General features: G+C 43.1%; 1 protein-coding gene across 4 annotated transcripts in view; it reads right to left on the reverse strand.

Annotated features, from left to right (window-relative positions):
* LOC308083099 (receptor-type tyrosine-protein phosphatase gamma-like) overlaps nt 1-20,563 on the reverse strand; it is a 387,100-nt gene that overhangs the window by 21,399 nt on the left and 345,138 nt on the right. For all 4 annotated transcript variants that reach the window (XM_080425241.1, XM_080425240.1, XM_080425239.1 and 1 more), the window contains exons 14-17: nt 19,034-19,125; nt 7,350-7,441; nt 2,317-2,413; nt 1,214-1,296 (exon numbers count right to left, since the gene is read on the reverse strand). In XM_080425241.1, the coding sequence (XP_080281367.1) occupies nt 1,214-1,296; nt 2,317-2,413; nt 7,350-7,441; nt 19,034-19,125 (364 nt within the window). The remainder of the gene's footprint in view (nt 1-1,213; nt 1,297-2,316; nt 2,414-7,349; nt 7,442-19,033; nt 19,126-20,563) is intronic.

Below are 20,563 nucleotides of genomic sequence, written 5' to 3' on the forward strand. Positions count from 1 at the left end.
GAGTGACGAGGCAATCAGTCGCCCCGAGGTGGCAGACCGAAGTGGTCGGGCAGGGGTGCAGGCATCGACCATAGCCCGGAGGTAAGAAGGAGCTGTTCCTTTCACTGCCCTATAGGCTAGCACCAGGGTTTTAAACTGGATGCGAGCCGCTACGGGGAGCCAGTGTAGAGAACGGAGAAGGATAGTTGTGTGGGAGAACTTGGGGCGGTTGAACACCAGACGAGCCGCAGCTTTCTGAACAAGCTCCAGAGGTCTGATGGCAGATGCCGGAGCACCAGCAAGGAGGGAGTTGCAGTAGTCCAGGCGGGAGATGACAAGAGCCTGGATGAGCACCTGGGCTGCCTCATCCGTGAGGAAGGGGCGAATCCTCCTGATGTTGTAGAGGAGGAATCTGCAGGACCGTGTCACTGATGCGATGTTTGCCGAGAACGACAGTTGATCGTCCAGGGTCACACCCAGATTCTTCGCAGTCCGAGTTGACGTCACCACAGCATTATCAATGGTGATGGCCATGTCTCGGTGCGGACAGCCCTTCCCCGGGAGGAACATCAGCTCGGTCTTGTCCAGGTTGAGCTTCAGGTGGTGCGTCGACATCCACTCCGAGATGTCAGCCAGACAAGCAGCAATGCGTGCCTCCACTTGTGTGTCAGAGGGGGGGAATGAGAGGATCAGCTGGGTGTCATCGGCATAGCAGTGGTAGGAAAAGCCATGGGAGTGGATGACAGCACCAAGAGATGTAGTGTAGAGAGAGAAAAGAAGAGGACCCAGAACCGAGCCTTGGGGAACCCCTGTAGTGATTCTGTGTGGTTCTGACACAGACCCTCTCAGCATCACCTGGTAGGAGCGACCTGTCAGGTAGGATGCAAACAGGGAGAGTGCAGAGCCTGAGACCCCATCCCCTCAAGGGTGGAGAGGAGGATCTGATGGTTCACAGTGTCGAACGCTGCAGACAGGTCCAGGAGTATCAGGACGGAGGAGAGAGAGTTCGCTCTAACGGCATGGAGCGACTCCGTCACTGCCAGGAGGGCAGTCTCGGTCGAGTGACCCACTTTGAACCCAGACTGGTGGGAGTCCAGGTGGTTGTTCTGGTTTCAGCCGGCTAATCAACTCAATGATTCTCACTGGATGTTTTCCGCACTAATATCTTGTAGCAAAAACACAGACGCATGCACACACAATAATAGAGTTAAGATCTTCCAAAGGGTCTACTCACATCGACATAGTTGGCATTAATGTAATCTGAATGTTTGGAGTCCTTCCCAGCCAGGGGACGAAGCTTCACTCTGCTGTGGTCATCTGTTGGAGCCACACACGCACACGCACACACACACACACACACACACACACACACACACACACACACACACACACACACACACACGTTTTATGGTAACCCCACCAACAGAGATGTGTTGGTAACAGACAGACAAATAAACAAAGAGACGGAAGTTAAAAAATAACCTCCTTGGTGCAGGCAAAAAAATTATCTAAAAATGTATATACAGTATATGTGAGAGGGTCTGAAAATCTATTTTCAAACTAAATGTATATTCTTTAAAAGATCCATGTGAAATCACATATCTCTCTTTCCGTGCGTGCGTGTGTGTGTGTGCGCGTGCGTGCATGCGTTTGTTTGTTTGTTCTCATTTGCTTGTGAAAATTGGAGGCAATATGCTAATTGATGTTCCTTCAGGTTCTGCTGTCATATGAAATAGGTAAACTAACCCTAACTACTGTATACAGTGCGTGTTTGCTGCACATGCCTCTCCTGCCAGGGTCTGACTGAATCCATGCCACTAATAGCATGGCAACTTGGCCTTTGTCATACTACTGACATGACCCTCAAGCCTGGTTTTTGCTTGGGCAACATGCTACGCATCAATGCCTTTTTTTTCTTTCAGTTTAACAAGATGGAGTCTAATAACTGTGTGGCTACCATGTGGATAAAAGTTAAATATTTAAAAATACAAAAAACATATGTGGAAAACAATGCTGGGAATGACTTCCTTTGGCCATGATCAGTCCAGCGATTTGCAAGATTAGCTCTCCGGACAAAGTAAAAAATACACACACACACACACAGATGCACTCTTGCTACTTGACGGCTCGGTCCCTAGGAGCCATGCCATAAATATACGTTATTTCTGTCGAGCATCACGTCACACACCGCTCTGTTGCCAAAGCATAAATTAAGCTTTAGACTCAACTGCCGAGCAGCCGGCCAACAAGCTAGCGTGCCACTAGATGCTTTACACTTTGAAGTGTGTGAACTATATTTAATGTGGACTTCACAGTGTTGAGGGCTAGAGTACTCACAGGCCACTATGTTGATGTATCTGTTCTTGTGCTTGTTGTCAGGGTGGTTTGAGTGTTCTGATGTGATCTTCATGTCTGCCGTGCACCGCTGCACCTCCTGAGGACACACACACACACACACACATATTTTAATAATTTTGAATACATGACTACTTAATTAACCACTTACGGACTTGAGTTACAACTGTACGTTGACTGAATTTTTCCAGCTACACCAACACTATTTTTGCCGTATGTTCCCCCCAGAATATAAATGCTGGGGTTCAAGTGGTTACTTAAAGCGGAATATCAAACATATGACAGCAAATCCTATAATTCTGTTGCAAGGAGAACAATTGAAAATCACAGTTCCCAGGGCGTTCGGTGTTGTGAGCATAGACTGGTTTTGTTTTGTTTCCCCTTACTTAGAGGCGCGCATCCTCTTTTTTTACAACAACCGCTTCAGACTGCTTGAAAGACACCTTTGATCTGTCCAGTACACCTGCAGCCACAGTTGGCCTCTGAGCGGCTACTGTGGTCAGGAGAATCTTCTCTCACAAACATCTCCCACCCAGCTGGGATTTGAATCGATAATCCTGCGATCTTTCAATGCACTGTACTTCAGTGTCTTTCTTTTGCCAACCGCCAGTCACTGTGGAATGTGTTAGATAACGATTCAAACTAATATCAGTGTAATAAAATAATAGCAATATTCAATAACATCTGTATAAAACATTAATACAATATTAATGGTTGGTGTAACATGCTAATTTGTGGGGGGGGGGACTAAACAACACACACACACACTCATTTGTTTTATTATTTTTTTAAACAGGATACTTCCCTGATACCATAGTTCCTGCTTTTGTTATACTTGTTCATTTTATACTCTCTCTCGCTCTCTCTTACCTGTGCTGTCCTCTACAAGCTTACACTCAAGCTATAAATGTACAGGTATATACAATGATCCTTATGGATATTAAGTAAGTATGTCCAAGTGGATTATTTTCGGTATCAGCCAAGCAACGAGGGCGTGTATCCCCCTACAAGGTCCTGGACCAGGGAGATAGATAGCTGAGGTGGAGCGCCAAACCTACCGCCAGCTCCCACTGCTTACCGCATATCTTAGTTATTCAAGCTGTGCCACCGAGCTGGATAGCTATATTAGACAGACATCATACAGACTATAATTATTGAATGAATCCTAATCAGTATAGAGCCACTGGTCTACATAATACAATAAAATAAATCCATGTACTATACACATTGGACAGCTTATTGCTCCTCTATTATTCTCATCTTTATTCCTACCATGTATGTATATTTACAACATTTCGCTGATTGGACCGGAATAAGTGAATGACAAATGAACCCTTGTGAATGTTTAAAACCTGTAACTACTGGGTCTAAGTGTACTTCTCCAAGCTTTCCACACTGTCCCACTATAACTGGTTCACAGTGGCCCCCTCCCTGGGTCTGGCCAGACAGCGGATGTGTGTCAACTTTAAATATCTGGTGTTGCTGCCAAGCAACCAGCTGTTGGCTGCTAGCTCAGCATGGCCTGGTGCTGGGGGGGGGGGGGGGACACATACATTACACAGACACTGCATTTGGCTCTGACCCCTCGCTGTCAACTCCTCCAGGGGCTTTACAGGCTTCCCGCCACCCCGCTTTAGGCGCTATTAAACGTGGATTTGTCATACTAACCGGAGATGGGATGCCTTTATTTTGGGAATCGTTTCATGCCACTATCGGGGTTATTGGTGTGTGTGTGTGTGTGTGTGTGTGTGTGTGTGTGTGTGTGTTGTCAGCATGCATGGCGGAGGGGAGAGGTTATAGGGGTGGGGGTGGTGTAACTGAGACTGGTACGCCGACCACCTGAGACGCACATGTGCGCGCACACTAAAATGGCATACTGGGGGTTTGGGTGGGTTACCAGTTGAGGGATCAAATTTATAGCATGACGGGAAGAGAAGGGATGGGGTCTTTGGGGGGGAACACTTTGGGTTTCATCTGCCAACCATGTCAGCTGTCTTGCTCTAAAGCCAAAACATGTAACACATGTACTGTATAGACGCACGCGCACACACACACACACACACACACACACACACACACACACACACAGTACTGTACACTACTGACCACTCTAGCTATCTCTTCTGTTTGACAACCCTGCACACACAGTAAACAACACCCAGTACACAGCCATAGAGTGCACCCAGCTTCTCCCCAGCACTCAAAGGCTTCAATTGACAGGACTTGGATCCCATCAGTGTGGGGCCCCAGGCTGGACAAAACCATCTGCCAGGATCCAGAGATGTTCAAGTGGAGATGAGGATAGAAGTGCGAAGTGTGTGTTATGTGTGTGTGCGTGTGCGTGTGCGCGCGTGTGTGTGTGTGTGTGTGTGTGTGTGTGTGTGATGGATGGATGGATGGAATGTTGGAGTTGGGGACGGGGCTGTGATCTGAGGGAGTTATTTCAATTCAGAAGAAGAGAGGGACTCCTTTAGCCTGGCTCCACCCCCTGAATCGCTTGCCTCGCATTCAGGGTCTGGTGACTGTGTCGAAAGCGGGGGTCTCTCGGTTGAAAATCTGTACGACGAATCGGGATCGGGATAATCCAGTATGAACCAATCGCCAAAGAGTCCACCTTTGGCCACGCCCCCACCTCAGAAATCGGCTGCACTGAGAGGGCTTTCAGACTGAATAATGGAGTGAAACTAAATGAAAAACCCTCAACCCCCCCCCCCCCCGCCCTGCGCGTTCAGCGAAGGAATTCAGGGAGGTCAGAGAAGGAGGGAAACGAGCTTCGAGCTTGTAGATCTGCTACTTTAGATACTTTTGTGTGTGACGCTGTAGTATGATCAAGGGGGGCATACCTTTACAAAAAACAAATTACACAAAAAGTTGAAATATGGATATAAGAGGTTTCTGCCTGGCAGCAACGAGAGGGTCATTCATAGAGGCTAATTACACATGCTAGCGCAGGGGTTCCCAAACGTGCAGGGGACACCCAACAGAGAAAGTTTCCCTGGGACCCAAGCGTACACAAATACATTATGAACCTAAGCCGAACCTAAGCCCTACCTAAGCCCTGCAAGTTCACAACGCGTCGCAGTAAAAAATCGTTGGATATATTATTTTTCTTCTGAAAACATTAACAAACAAACAAAAAAGGATATTTACATTAACAGTTCTGTGATGGCGTGACACACCTATGTTTTGGAAACACTGCCCTAGACTGCAAGCGGATATGTTCATACAGGGCCTGTTGATATGCATTGTCTCATGGGACTCACTCTTTGCGTCTGTCTCCATACTCTATAGAGTCTACTATAGGAAACCTAGGCTTTTGTGTTTATATCCTTACTTATGACATCTTAGCCTGACTATTAGACTGAAGTGTGAAGCAGTCCACTCAGTGGTGTGGTATGGTCTGCAGCCAGGCTACTGACATCTAAGTATAGTTACTGTTTGCAACTGTAACTATATATTATTTGGCATCCCTCCATCTCTGGACGTTTGTATCTTCTTATTTCAGATTTACAGTAAGTGCCATTTAGTGAATGAAGATACCTCCCCAAACCTGTTTGTGCACATACAATATGAGGAATGCTTTCATAGTGGTATCTACAGAAGGATGTGGTGGAAGTTCGTGGGAGGCACTGACACATTTTAACCACTTAAGCCCTATTTTATACTTTGCCGTATGACGGTGTCGCGCAGCAGAAATAGCCGATCTACAAGCTCACGTTGCGTTGTGAGTGATGGAACGCGCTATGTGAGCCTGTAGATTGGCTATTTTCACAATATTTGATGAATTGTGGCTTTTATTTTATTTTTTTCAATTTCTCCCTGTTAATACAACCCAAAACACAGACACAAGGTTGCATGTGGTTAAGCTCGGTGCATTTAAAAAAAACACAGAGCACAGTGAACATGGGACTGCCCCAGGATCAGTTGGCCACAACCTGCTCAGTCACATTCTTTCATTTTGTTTGAAAAGCTGCTATCACTAACCTACCCCTCAGCATCTGATAAAACATTGTGTGCTTGTTCAGCATGTACCATGTACAGTACTATGTTTTAACCTAGCCCTCGGCATCTGATATAACAGTGTGAGACACTGTAACCTGTGTTGTTGCTTTTCCTGTGCAGCGCAGGACGGGACACGGCGAGACACAGTTGGTTTCCTGCATAGAGCAGGACAGTTGTAGAGGTTTTACTTCTGTTTACCGTTGCTCTGTACTGTTGATGCTTCTTGTTTTGTTTTTTTGCCTTGTATTGCTTGTTGTACACAATAGTACTTTTTTATTTTCCTTACTCTTTAGTAAATTGTAATTCATATAATATTATTACTAGTATAAGAAACTTCCAAAACGTTTGTAATGTTTTGGGTCTGTATCAATGTTTTGTCATGGTTTCTGTTTTATGTATAATTTAAGGTAAACAGGGTATGCATTATAAGCTACGGTTTCAGCCTACACCTTTTCGGTCCAGCTGTGGTTTTTGTGACGTTTATTTTGCTGCAAGTGACTAACACCTGTACATGGCTTAAGACCGAAATAAAACCATTCATTCATTCCTGTAGTTATGTACCGCCAGCATTTTATAGTTATAGTGTGTGCTTGTACATGGGGCCATGCACTATGGGTTTGACCTAGCAATCTGCATCTGATAAAACAGTGTGTGCTTGTACATACAGGTACCATGTACTAACTATGGGTTTCCTCACTGCACGATCAGAAGAAACGTGATGTAAATGAGTCAAAGATCTCTCCAGCACCATCTGGCATGGCCATTAGAGCAGTACATCCGTGGGCACACACTCGCACACATCACACACACAAGCACACATCAAAAGTATCACCAAGCTGTTATTCTGTTCTGCTTTTGTGAGGACATTATCCATCAACTTGATGAGGTTGGATAGTTAAGATAATAGCCAGATTATAAATAACAGCCTGCTTGGATAGTAAAGAACCAAATCTAATGCATTCAAGAAGCCGATACTAAAAGCAGCCATACAGAAGTCAAACAGAGCCACTTACCTCGAAATCGTCTGAGAAGCCATGCTGGTTGTTGGAGTACAGTTCAGAGATGTGTTTGATGAACTGTTTGACTGGAATTGCCTCCATGTCATCTGTGTAGAGGCAGAGAGAACACAGTTAGGCCACTATCAATCTAACAGCAATGTACTCTTGAGCAAGGTACTTAACTCGCCCCCCTTCCAGCAACTACCGTTGTCCGCTCAGCCATTAAAGAATGTAGCTGTAATGAACAGCTCCCAGATGTGTACTGTAGTGCTGTATGTGTAATTGGATGAGTGTTCGGAAGGGCGTAGCTGCAACAGAGCAGTCTGCCCTGGGTAAATAAGGATAAAGTAAATAAATGGGTGTTGATGAGAGCTGTGCTGTTCTCTGGTTTGAGGGCGGTAAATACTCAGCAGGTGCCTAGGGTTTGGCTAAATTAAAAACCACCAGTGGTTCTCGCGCTGGGTTGCCCCTGTAGCAATCAAAGTAGCAATTGAACCCGTGTGTGAAAAGCCTGAAACCAATTCATGGAATCGTTGCTACAGTATCTTGGCGGAAACCGAGAGGTGATTGTAATCAAATAGCAGGCGATTATTAAATGACAACCATGGCCAATGAGTTGTGGCATCGCACCATGTTGTGTGAGAATTCTATAAATTAAACATCATTGCTCGGGTGCCGCCACATCCCCTGCACAGATACTGGCAGGATCGCTCAAATTGAAATTTGAGCGTTGACATTAGTCAAACGTCACATATCGCCACCAATAATTACATGAATAATGTCATCTGTGATAATATAGATGGCCTGACATTTCCTTTCAGATCATGGAAAATGTCTGCAGAGAACACCAAGGCTGTACACATCTCATGTCTCGATAAGATCAAGAAACGTCTGTGGTTGCGATAGCTGGGAGAAAAATGTCATCCGTCACGTGACACACAGTACTGGTCCACGTGTGAAACTGTCAACAGAAACGGGGCCGTCGAAGATATTTTGTCTCTTCAGCGGTAACAGCAGCTCTTGCTTTTTTTAACCACTTGAACCCCAGCATTCCTACTCAGGGGTGAACATTAGGCAATTAAACTAGAAGATCTACAAGCTCACAGCACGTTGCTTTGCGATGCATTGTGAGCTTGTAGATCGGCTATTTTGGCAAAGATATATAGTGTAGTGAAAACAGTATAGTACAAGGTTAATTAAGTCATGGGGTTCATTCCAGCATACACCTGATAGTCCAGGCAATCTAGCCCATTTTAGACCCAAAAGTCAGACTAATTGTAAGAGATTTTTTTCAACAGATATCATTTCTATGAGGTGTCTAGAACAACATACTAAAAGTCCTAAGAAATCCTAGATGCGGAAATATGTTTAATTCTCATAAATTCAAGATGTGTGCTAATACCTCGAGAAAACTAAAAACCCTTATGGGCTTTTTTTTTCCTTTTGTCCTATCACAATGAAACTTTCCACAATGAATCTTAACATGAAAACTAAACTTTTTTGTATTACAAGTTTCTTTGAAACTTAATTTGAATATGCAAATTAGCTTAATATATATTGAATATGCCCAAATTTGCATATCACGAAAATTACTTTTCCCCAAAATGTATTATATTTACATTGTTGTTTGTTAATGATATCAAACACACTAATCAGACTTTCATGAACCATTTCATCGAATATTATTATTACTAGAACTTCGGCCGCGCTGCGCGCGGCCTCAGCTCTATCGCCCGCGCCCACATAGCAACTGCGCCCACACAGCGATCTGTGCGCCCGCCCTGCACCCCTCCTCCTCCCCCAATGTGCAGTATTGAGAGCCCTGACGTCACAACATATGGAGTGATGGCCACTGCACTCTGGTTGATTGAATACACCTAGGGCCCAGGTACAGCTGAGATGAGAGAGATGTGTATGTTAGACACAATATGACTCTGAGCAGGCATCACAGTGTTTAAATTGCATCTGGTGAAGAAGAGACTTGATTTTCCTATGTAGGTAGTATTGTGTAAATACTGTATGTACAGTACAGTACAGTATGTACTGTACAGTACTGTACCTGTACTGTACTGTACTGTACTGTACTGTACTGTACCTGTATGTACTGTACTGTACTGTACTGTACTGTACCTGTACTGTACGTACTGTACTGTACATACTGTACTGTACTGTACATACTGTACGTACTGTACGTACTGTACTGTACTGTACTGTACCGTACATACTGTACTGTACGTACTGTACCTGCACTGTACTGTACTGTACCTGCACTGTACTGTACTGTACGTACTGTACCTGCACTGTACTGTACTGTATGTACTGTACCTGTACTGTACATACTGTACTGTACCTGCACTGTACTGTACTGTACGGTCTGTACTGTACCTGCACTGTACTGTACTGTACCTGTACTGTACGGTCTGTACTGTACTGGGGGGGAGGGGGGGAGCTGCATAGACCAAGGCAGCGCTTGTTTCTGTGTGCTCTGCAGGGGAACGAAGGTGCTGAGGTTTTGTGGCAGATGATGATGATTGGCTGTTAAAAGAACCCTCAGGAAGTAAATTGCAGCTGGCGAAGTGATTTGCATAAGTATTGGGGCATAATGCGTTTGTTATTGATTGTACATCCTGCAAGTACAGTAACGGTATGGGAAGCAGCTGTAAACACAGGCAGAATATTGAGGAATTTTGGGGGAAAATGTGGAGTTAGTTGGGCCATGTGTCTGCTTGGACATTGGCCCCATACACTCGTGTACACTCCATGAGTGTGGCCGCCAATTGGCCGCCAATTATGGTAGCAGGATTATAAAGGGATTGGCACTGAAAAAAGTAAAAACTGACTCTAGCTTTCTCAAACAAGCTAAGGTGTTCAGCCTGTCAGAGGAAAAGGAATCATCGTTGCAGCAGGTGAAAAGGCTCTAGTCTCACTGTATGGGGGTGACAAATATGAATCGCTGGATATGCTGAGACACAGGCAATTCTGTGAGAAAGACCACATCTTCAGTGGAACCTCAAACTCTTCCACCAACATCATCAGCTGTGAAGTTCCACAGTCTCTGTGTGTTCTACCAGATCAATGAATGGAAAGGAACAAGTGAAAGCATGAGTCCAGAAGACTGGGGATGGCATGTTATAGGTGGTAGATTCATGCCAATAATGACTGATCAGCCTGCAGGACCACCAGAATTACTTGATGTGGTCTGCTGTAGCTGCAAGAAAGACTGCAGCACGAAGAGATGCACACAAAAAAACATGGACTCCCTTGCACTACCATATGCGGAGAATGTCGTGGTACTAGCTGTACAAATTCCCAGTTGCCTGATTTATCTGATGACTATGATCCAGAGCGGAAGAACTAAGCACGCCAAGAACTGAAATAGGGGGTGCAAGAACAAAGAATCATACAAAAGGAGTTGAGGATCACGTTTGAACAATAAAATAAACAAAAAACAAATAAGAAAAAAACAAAAAGAACCTCCCCTGTTGTTGCTACCTTGTCGTGGTGGGGAGGCTTGTGTGCCTCTGTTACCCTGAGGACTATACCAGTGGGAGTTATACCCCCGGCAGGTACAACCAAGCCGGGCAGGTTTCAGGTTAGAGGCCAGTCCAAAAGCAGCATTGCCATCAACCGTTAGCAGTAGGATGGTTGGGGGAAGATTTGACGGATTTATGCATTTGTCATACATATGAATGGTGTTTTTGATGTTATTCTATGAAGTCACAATATTTTGATGAAATGGGTCATGAAAGTCTGATCAGTGTGTTTGATATCATTAACAAACAACAATGTAAATATAATACATTTTGGGGAAAAGTAATTTTCGTGATATGCAAATTTGGGCATATTCAATATATATCAAGCTAATTTGCATATTCAAATTCAGTTTCAAAGAAACTTGTAATACAAAAAAGTTTAGTTTTCATGTTAAGATTCATTGTGGAAAGTTTCATTGTGATAGGAAAAAAGGAAAAAAAAAAGCCCATTAGGGTGTTTAGTTTTCTCGATGTATTAGCACACATCTTTAATTGATGAGAATTAAACATATTTCCGCATCTAGGATTTCTTAGGACTTTTAGTATGTTGTTCTAGACACCTCATAGAAATGATATCTGTTGAAAAAAATTCTCTTACAATTAGTCTGTCTGGAAATGCTACTTTGCCTGGACTATGAGCTCTGTGGCCAGGATAGACTTTAAATTTTGCCCTCAGGGAGGGAATGCTTTTCCACAGTAGTACTAATCACGTATAATTGCGAGTGCTTTGTGGGTTAGGGATGAGGTGGGTGACACGATCAGATAAGTTGTTGGTGGGAGTTTGCTGGCTAAATTAGTTTGCTTATTGGTCATTGTAAACATAATGGAAAAAAACAGATAGCCCAATACAGAATAACTGTCTCAATGCTACAGTACAGGAGGAGGAAATGATGGAGTTGGGCAGACAGGTGTATTAGTTTATGAATATCTATAACATCTCAGAGAACTGTTTGGACGTCTATACATAGCCTTATATGTGACACACACAAATAACTCATAAATTGCAACGTGCTTGTAAAAGTATAGTTTCCACTCTCATCCAACAGTCAGCAGAGAACAAAGCAAGCATTAATGGACACGTGCATTCTCTATCTATCTACAATTAACTGTATTCTCATACATACATTTTTATAAGATTTCTACTACTAATTTTTTTTATTCATTTTTTGTTTTTTTTATTACATTTTCAGTTCATTCTTTTTAAGAACGTATCATTTTTTGTGTGTGTGTGTGTGTGTGTGTGTGTGTGTGTGTGTGTGTGTGTGTGTGTGTGTGTATATACTTATATATATAATACATACACACACACACACACACACACACACACACACACATTACAGTCATTTAGCAGACGCTTTTATCCAAAGCGACTTACAATAAGTGCATTCAACATAGTTGGGGAACGAAACTACTAATCACCAGAAGTATTAAGTGCATTCTCTTCTAAAACAAGCAACTAAGAGTATACCTAGCGCTAAGGTAAAATATATATATATATATATATATACATACACTGTGTGTGTGTGTGTGTGTGTGTGTGTGTGTGTGTGTGTGTGTGTGGGGGGGTGTGTGTGTGTGTGTGTGGGGGTGTGTGTGTGTGTAAACACACACACACACACACACACACACAATCTAATGGGAAAACAAAAGGTATTATTTGACATTTACATTAAATAGAAAATAGGGTAGCAGTAGCACTGTAAATAAGTGATAAGTAGCCTATAAAAAAAGTCACAGACTATTATTAACTTGTGAACCAAAAGCACTTTCCCCCGCTCACCGTCTCCAGCTGTACAAACTCGGCTACTGTGAGTTAAACAACCGTACTCATAAATTGTTCTGCCAATAAATATTAACATCATCACCCTCAAACTAGAGACCGTTGCATGGCTCAGGAGGTAGAGTTAATTGTCTGGGAATAGGAAGGTTCCCGGTTAATCAATCCCCACCCCTCCTCCAGTAACTAAAATTGCGACGCATTGTACAATTATTCAAACTCAACCAGGCCTCCAAGAGCTTGAAAGTTTGTTAACCCTTTTCTACATTTCGGTATAAATATGACCTAAAGATTTTTCACACAAGACTTAAGTAGATCAAGAGAACCCCAGTTAAACAAATGAGACAAAAAATTATACTTGCCTGGGCCGCAGCGTGGCGGTCCAGGCACCCTAGGCTGCAATGCCAGCGTGTCGCGGGTTTGAGTCCCATTCCCGATGACCGTTACTGCGTGTTACTCCTCATCTCTCTCCCCAATTCCTGTCAGTCTACTGTCCTATCTATAAAGGCATAAAAAGCCCCAACATTATACTTGGGTCATTTATTTATTGAGGAACTGTGTTTCCAGTTCAAATCTGCTGCCGAGACGATCAAACAAAGCTATGGGAAAATGAACTGGAACAGGAAACGGGTATACCACCACCTTCTAAAAACTGGGACATGCAGTCCAAGACAAACAATAGAAAAACAACACAGCCCATCATCTCACTTTTACTTCCCCGTATCTGTGTGACATACAGTAAGTACTTTCCCCTTTAGGAGACCAGAGGAGGAGGTGGTGAGTCTATTAATTACAGTGGGAGAAGTGAACGTGAATACAGCTTCTTACCTTTTTTTTTTTGCCCAATGGTCACTGAACTAAACGTTGGACCTATTCTTCACAAGCTACACAATCAACATTCTGACGCAAAAATAGCTTTTTTTTCCAGAAAGACTCTCGCGAGATCTAGCAACAGTAATAAGATGTTTGTGAGATCTAAAATCATACGGCGCCCACTTATGCACAGAGCCAAGAGGCAGTGGTGGAAAAAGTACTCAATTTTTTTACTTAAGTAAAAGTATCAATACTGCAATGTAGAAATACTCTGTTAAAAATTTACTTGCGTAAAAGTACAAAAGTATTGGTATCAAAATGTACTTAAAGTATGAAAAGTAAAAGTACTCGTTACACAGAATATCCTGTTTTCAAATGTATTAAATTCATAAAAATCCTTCGAAAATAGCCGATCTAAGTGAGCTTGTAGATCGGCTATTTTTAAATGGCCGAAATGTATATAGGACTGAGGTGGTTAATGTATGTTTTGTAATAATAATCAAAATCTACAAAGTAACTAGTAACTAAAGCTTTCAAAAGATTTTAGTGGAGTAAAAGTACAATATTTGCCTCTGAAATGTAGTGGAGTAGATAGAAGTTGAAAATTAGTATTGAAAATTGGAAATATTCAAGTAGGTAAAAATATGTCAAAATTGTACTTAAGTAAATGTACTTAGTTACTTTACACCACTGCCACTGACTACAGTCAAATAAATAACTGAAACAAAACAATGAGTCAAACAGCAGCGGGTGGACCCATACGAGAGAACAGGAGTTACTCAGGCTCACCATGCCGCATACTAAAATGACAAACAAAAAAACACTTTGATGTTGCAACCTTACTCACCACCTCTGGTATGAGACATTAACACTTGGGCTAACAAAACAAAAAGGTGGGCAGAACCGCAATGGGATTCCACCACACAAATATGCCCAACAAAGCAAAGCTAGAACAAACAACTAAAGTATGCCGTCTAAAAAGCTAAGCGTTTAAACTACATACCTGTAGCACCAACACCAGACAGAGGACAGGAGCCAAAACAGTGAGCTCAGGAAAAACAGGTGAGTTATATGATCTGACCCTGATTAAGGAAGTGGTTGGGGCGGAGTCAGGCCTGAGGCTGCATTCACTAACACTGCACACATGATACTCAATCCACTTGGGGAGCATTACTCACCACACCATCAATGACTGAATAAAGAACAGAATAGAGTTCATGTTTTTGAATGGCCCAAGTCAAACTAGTCCTGACCTTAATCCAATAGTTATGGAAAGGCATGAAGTGAGCAGCATGTGAGTAAACCCTAGCCTGATTATCAGACTGACAAACCTGGTTTGGAACCAGGCTAAGTAAACCCACCAACATCCCAGAGTTGAAGTTCTGTACGGAGGAATGAGTTAAAATGAAGGAGTGATCAACAGTTACAGGAAATATTAAGTGGCAGTTATTCCTGTACAAGAGGGTCGCACCAGTATCTGAAAGCAAAAGTTTTACTGAAATGGCACATAGACATTTGCCAGTCACACATATAATATTGGATAATGTTCATCAATAAATTGACCATGTAATCGTATAATATTTTTGTGTAATTTTGTAACCATTGAACCCTAGTGTTCCTATTCTAGGCATGTCATAATGGGCGAACATTCCGCGAAAATAGGCAATTGTTTGCGATCGCAGAAAATAGCTGATCTACAAGCTTACAATAATGTGTTGCAATGCAATGTAAACTTGTAGATCAGCTCTTTTCATTGAAGAGATTTTGTGTAGAGGCAAAAAAGGAGGGGACCAAGTACAGACACGTGGGGAACCCCGGTCGACAAAGTATATGGGTTTAAGCGGTTCTCTTTATCTACTTTCAGGAATTGTGTGAAAATCTGATGACGTTTTAGGTAATTTATGCAGAAGTATATACTATAGACCATTCTAAAGGGTTCACAAACTTTCAAGCACCACTATTACTCCTACAATGGCAGTAAATAAAGTACAGTTTAATGAGCGCAATGAGTACTCAATCGTAATGGAACAGCCCTCATGGGAGCAACTGACGCCTCTTTTAGAGAGATAAGACGAGACGGGAGGGACGTTTCATCTGCTCAGCGAGCAAACACTTATGTACAAATGTTCACAAAGCGCTAGGCAACAGCTCCAACAGCTGACAGTGCCTGAATGACTAGACCTGTTTTAGAGAGGAGGATGTTAACACATCACTCTGAGACAGGAACAGCCCAAAACATCTCTCACAGCCATCCACAATTTAGTCCTCATGAAATATGAACACTGATTTATATCTCTTCCTCGCTCCGTTTCTTTCGGTCCCTCTCTCTGACTACCATTCTCACCCGACTCTGTCTCTCTCTCTCTCTCTCTCTCTAACCTCGCGTCACCAGACTTTCCACTATTCTAAAATCTGTGTTTAAGTTTGCAAATGTGACAAAATCATCTGAGTTGGTGCACTCAGCACAGCAGGCGGGCAGCTGTTAAACAGGGAGGGCTGTAAATCATGGAACGGCCGCATTGGAGAATCTAATCTAATTGAAACTGATATTTTGGTGCAAACATCACCTTTTAAAAGAAGGCCGATGCACACCTCAAAAGGTTAGTGACAGGCGCGTAGGACAACCAGGGAAGTCCAAATGTTCAGAAAGGGATCTTTGATATCAAATCAATGAAAAATGTTGTCCTGATGAAGGGCTAACGGCCGAAACGTTGATTTAATAAAGAGCATCCTTTTTGCAAGTTCCAGACAGTGTGCAGGACCTTTTTCTTTGATATCATAGATCCCTTTTGGTGCACACATCACCGGAATGATTCTCTTGCTTTGTTTGTGATTGTTTGTGATTGTGTGTGTGTGTGTGTGTGTGTGTGTGTGTGTGTGTGTGTGTGTGTGTGTGTGTGTGTGTGTGTGTGTGTGTGTGTGTGTGTGTGTGTGTGTGTGTGCGTGCGTGTGCGTGCCGCCTCTGGTAACTGGCTTCCCTTACAGGTTTTAATCCAGCAGGAGACCTGAAAGAGGATTAGAGGTCATGTTAAGCTCTGGGCCTGGACTTGTCGGGACAATTAACACAAGTAGCATATGGTGCACTGCCACCTCATCACCCAAACGCAATGGATCTCACTGCTGCTGCCCAGAAGGGATTGGCTTTTTTGAGTCTGTGTGGAGACACGAGTCTGATTTATTCTTCGTCATACAATGAAGTCATGAAAATAGCCACAAGTGGTCGCAATGTAACATGTGAGCTTGTAGATCTGCTGTCTCCGATGCGTGACTCCATAGTACGACGGAATATAAATTGAGCATGAGAGTGCAAAAAAACTGAAACATAAGCGTTTCCCAAACTTTTTAGCACAAGACCCAAAATAAAAGAAACCCAAAAAGGGACCCAAATAAAAGAAAATTATGAATTAACCACTTAAGCCCTATTTAATAGTGAAAATAGCCAATCTACAAGCTCAAAACGCGCTGTGTTGTGACCCGCTGTGAGCTTGTAGATCTGCTATTTTCATTATATTTTTTCATTTATTTTGATTATTATAATATTTTTAATGTTTTGAAATAATTCTATTGCGACCCATGAAAATCCCAGTGTTTGGGAACCACTGATTAAATGAACACTAGGGATTTTACTGTGCAAGTTTCAGTTAAATGCACAGCAGGAGTAATGAGATTCTCATGATGATCTGATGTCTTGATCAGTGTTCTACTCATTCTCAGACAATGCTTTCTGTTTCATCCTCAGGGGACTTATCTATAGTAATTTTAAGCCAGTTAAAATAGAAAAAGACACAAAGTTTGTTGACAAACTTGTTAGCATGGTCCTCTGCGAACCATTCTCTTGTTGTAACACGCATCACATGTAATGCACGCATCACTGTGCATTTTCAAGTCTCAAAGCTTCATTTTTCACTTCAGTGGTGCACAATAATTAAAAATTAATGCGATGAAAACCTTGAAACAGTTGTATTTCTCCAAATGAGCTTTAGCAACATCTGACTGATTTCTGGTACAGAACAGAAGGTCACATTCGCTTCTACTCCCCAGAGAAGCTCATTAGCAGTACAGTACTGTTGGCTAACGGATCCAGTTTTCACAGTGGTACCCGAGAGGCCTTAACAGAGACACACCAGATCCCACAGCGTGCTGTGTGCATGCAAACAGACTCGGTGTGATGGGGGGGCTGGGGGGTACTACGTCCCCAGTGTCTCAAAACAGAGAAATTGTGATTAAAATGTGCAAAGACTGTAAAGCTTGATTTATACTTTGTTGCGGGTTTGTGTTGTGTGCTGAAAGTAGCAGATCAACAAGTTCACAATGCGACGCAATGCGTTGTGAGCACGTAACACCACAGTACACTGAAGTATACATCAGGCTTAGGGGTGTCCTCGTGGCTCATCAAGTGAGTACATGCACATGTACCCCCACAGGCACAGACCAAGCAGCAACGTTGAGGGATTGAATCTGGCTCGTGACCTAGCTGTCTCTACTCTTTCTTTCCTCCTGTGTCTCTCCACTGTGCTACCCCCCAAAAAAAGCACTAATAACCTTCCACAAAATTATTATAAATTCCAGCCTAAAATGCATTTCGAATTTCAACTGAATGAAAGAAAAGCAGCATGGCTTGGACACACAACTGCGTAGGTTCAAACCCCCCCATTCACACACACGCAGGCACTCACACTCTCACTCACGCACGCATGCACACTCACACACAAAATTTCACTTTAGCCTTCTCCACCCCCTCATTTAGATTTTGTAAGTGTTGCTCTTGGTGCCTGGTGATTGGTTGCTCTGCCACACTGGGTCAATTGGCACTGGTGTCGTGGGGTGGATGGAGGGCCATTGTGGATTTGTGCTGAGCTCTAATTGACGTTAAGTGTTTTGGGCCACAACTCTACTTCATTCCAGCACAAAACGAACTCTGGACAGGCAAGAGAGGATCAGTGTCTATGACACCTCATGCATTTTGTGTGTGTGTCTGTGTGTGTCCTCAAATCATGTTCTCTCAACACACACTACTATGGATTCCCAGCACCCCTAGAAACACGGCTTCTACACTCACGTGTTTGTGTGTGTGTGTGTGTGTGTGTGTGTGTGTGTGTGTGTGTGTGTGTGTGTGTGTGTGTGTGTGTGAGAGAGCGTGTGCGTGTGCGTGTGCGTGTGCGTGTGTGTGTGTGTGTGTCTCCATGGTGTAGATTATTGATGCGTCTATGTGACCCTTTGGCTATCAGTGCAACCAGATAACCTGTTGAACTCTGACCCCTGGGTAAGAATAACATTGACCAATGACCCTCCAAGAAGACCACCACCTACAGTACAGTAGAACTGTGTGGAAACACTCCCGCAGGATAGAAGCATGACAAAATGAAAATGAAAACAGGAAGAAAAGAAAGAAAGAAACAAACAAACAAACAAACAAACAAACAAACAAACAAACAAATAAACACCAAAATATGAACGAGCACCATAAGAATCCCTGTAAGGGTCCATTTTGGGTCTATTTTCACACTCTTAAATGAACAAAGAAGATTTTGCTGTGTACAAAGCAGAATGAAAGGTGGGCTGTGATTGGTCCTTACCTGGGATAGGGATGACAGGGATGCTCTCATTGGGCACCACTCTGGGTGAACTGCTATCCTCCACATAGAAGTGTGCCGTCTGAAAACAGCGCCTGCGAGAGGGGTGGACAGAGAAATACATTCAACATTTTAAATTCTTGTGTACAGTCCTTGAGGAAGAAAATTGGGTTTCGGGTCATTGGCATTGCAGCAACAAGACAACATAGGGAAAATAATTTGCAATAAAGCAACAATAGTAATAATAGAGAGAGAGAGAAGATAGAGACTGTCACTATTGACATGTACTTTGTACTCCGCACGCACGCGCGCGCACGCACGCACGCACGCACGCACGCACGCACGCACGCACGCACGCACGCACGCACGCACGCACGCACGCACGCACGCACGCACACACACACACACACACACACACACACACACACACACACACACACACACACACACACACACACACACACACACACACACACACACACACACACACACACACACGAACGATAGGTGTGTTTTAAATGTTAGATATCTGTCAAATACTGTAAGTCTAGGTGTAAGAAGGTACGTAGTGTATTAGCAAGCACACGTGGACACATCACTAATGTGACTGAAATGTCTGGTGAATTCACATCCAACATGTTTGAAGTGAAGGTTGCTGGAGTAGTGAGGAGACAGTTTGGAGTTATAATTCAATTCCACTGATCATCAAACTACTGTTGCTTGTCACCACTCTCAAAAAGCAGTCAAAACTCAAGCTGGATCAAAAGAGAGCAAGCGCAAGGATGTCAGTCATGTGTGCAGGTGCATGTGGACATGTGTGCACTGCAGTATCTAGCTTGCATTTCTGTCACCTCTCGAAGGAGCCATGGAAGTAAAACGTTTGTATTCTAGGTATTGGCATTAGAAGAGATTTATAAGAGACTTGAATCAATTCTCCCAGTGAAGACAGCTCTCCAGCTTAGTTTAGAGCTGTACGGGCTAAATGGCTGTTTACCATTTAGGTATTTAGAAGATGCTCTTATGCAGAGCGACTTAGAAGTACGAGATCAGAATAAGCAAAGTAAGCATGAACTCTAGTCAACAAATAACTGGGCAAATAGTCACACAAGCATAGTGCAGAAGAACAATGTAGTGCCTCAAAGAAACTAGTCTACCAGGTAAACAATGAACCTAGAATCTGTCTAAACAACATGCTTTGTAAAAAAAACATAAAAAACTAAACGTACTTAACACTTGTGGTCAAGAAAAACAATTCTAAAGAACAAAAACATGAGAACAAGTGACCAACATATACAGTATGTGCATAGTAAAATAGCATCTATTGATAAAAGGTGACAAGAAGGGGATACAAGGAGAGAGGAGTGCAGGGTGTGAGGTGCAGTTTGAAGAGGTGAGCATTCACTTCAGCGGAAAATTAGGAGTAAAGTCTGCAGTTCTGACTGCAAAGGGGAGTTTATTCCACAGTTTGGGAGCCAGGAGGGAGAAGAGTCTAAGACGTGCAGAGTGTTGTCCAGGGTATTTTAGGGAAGGCTT

This window comes from Gymnoscopelus braueri (assembly GCF_963280865.1).
Source record: "Gymnoscopelus braueri genome assembly, chromosome: 3".
NCBI lineage: Eukaryota > Metazoa > Chordata > Actinopteri > Myctophiformes > Myctophidae > Gymnoscopelus > Gymnoscopelus braueri.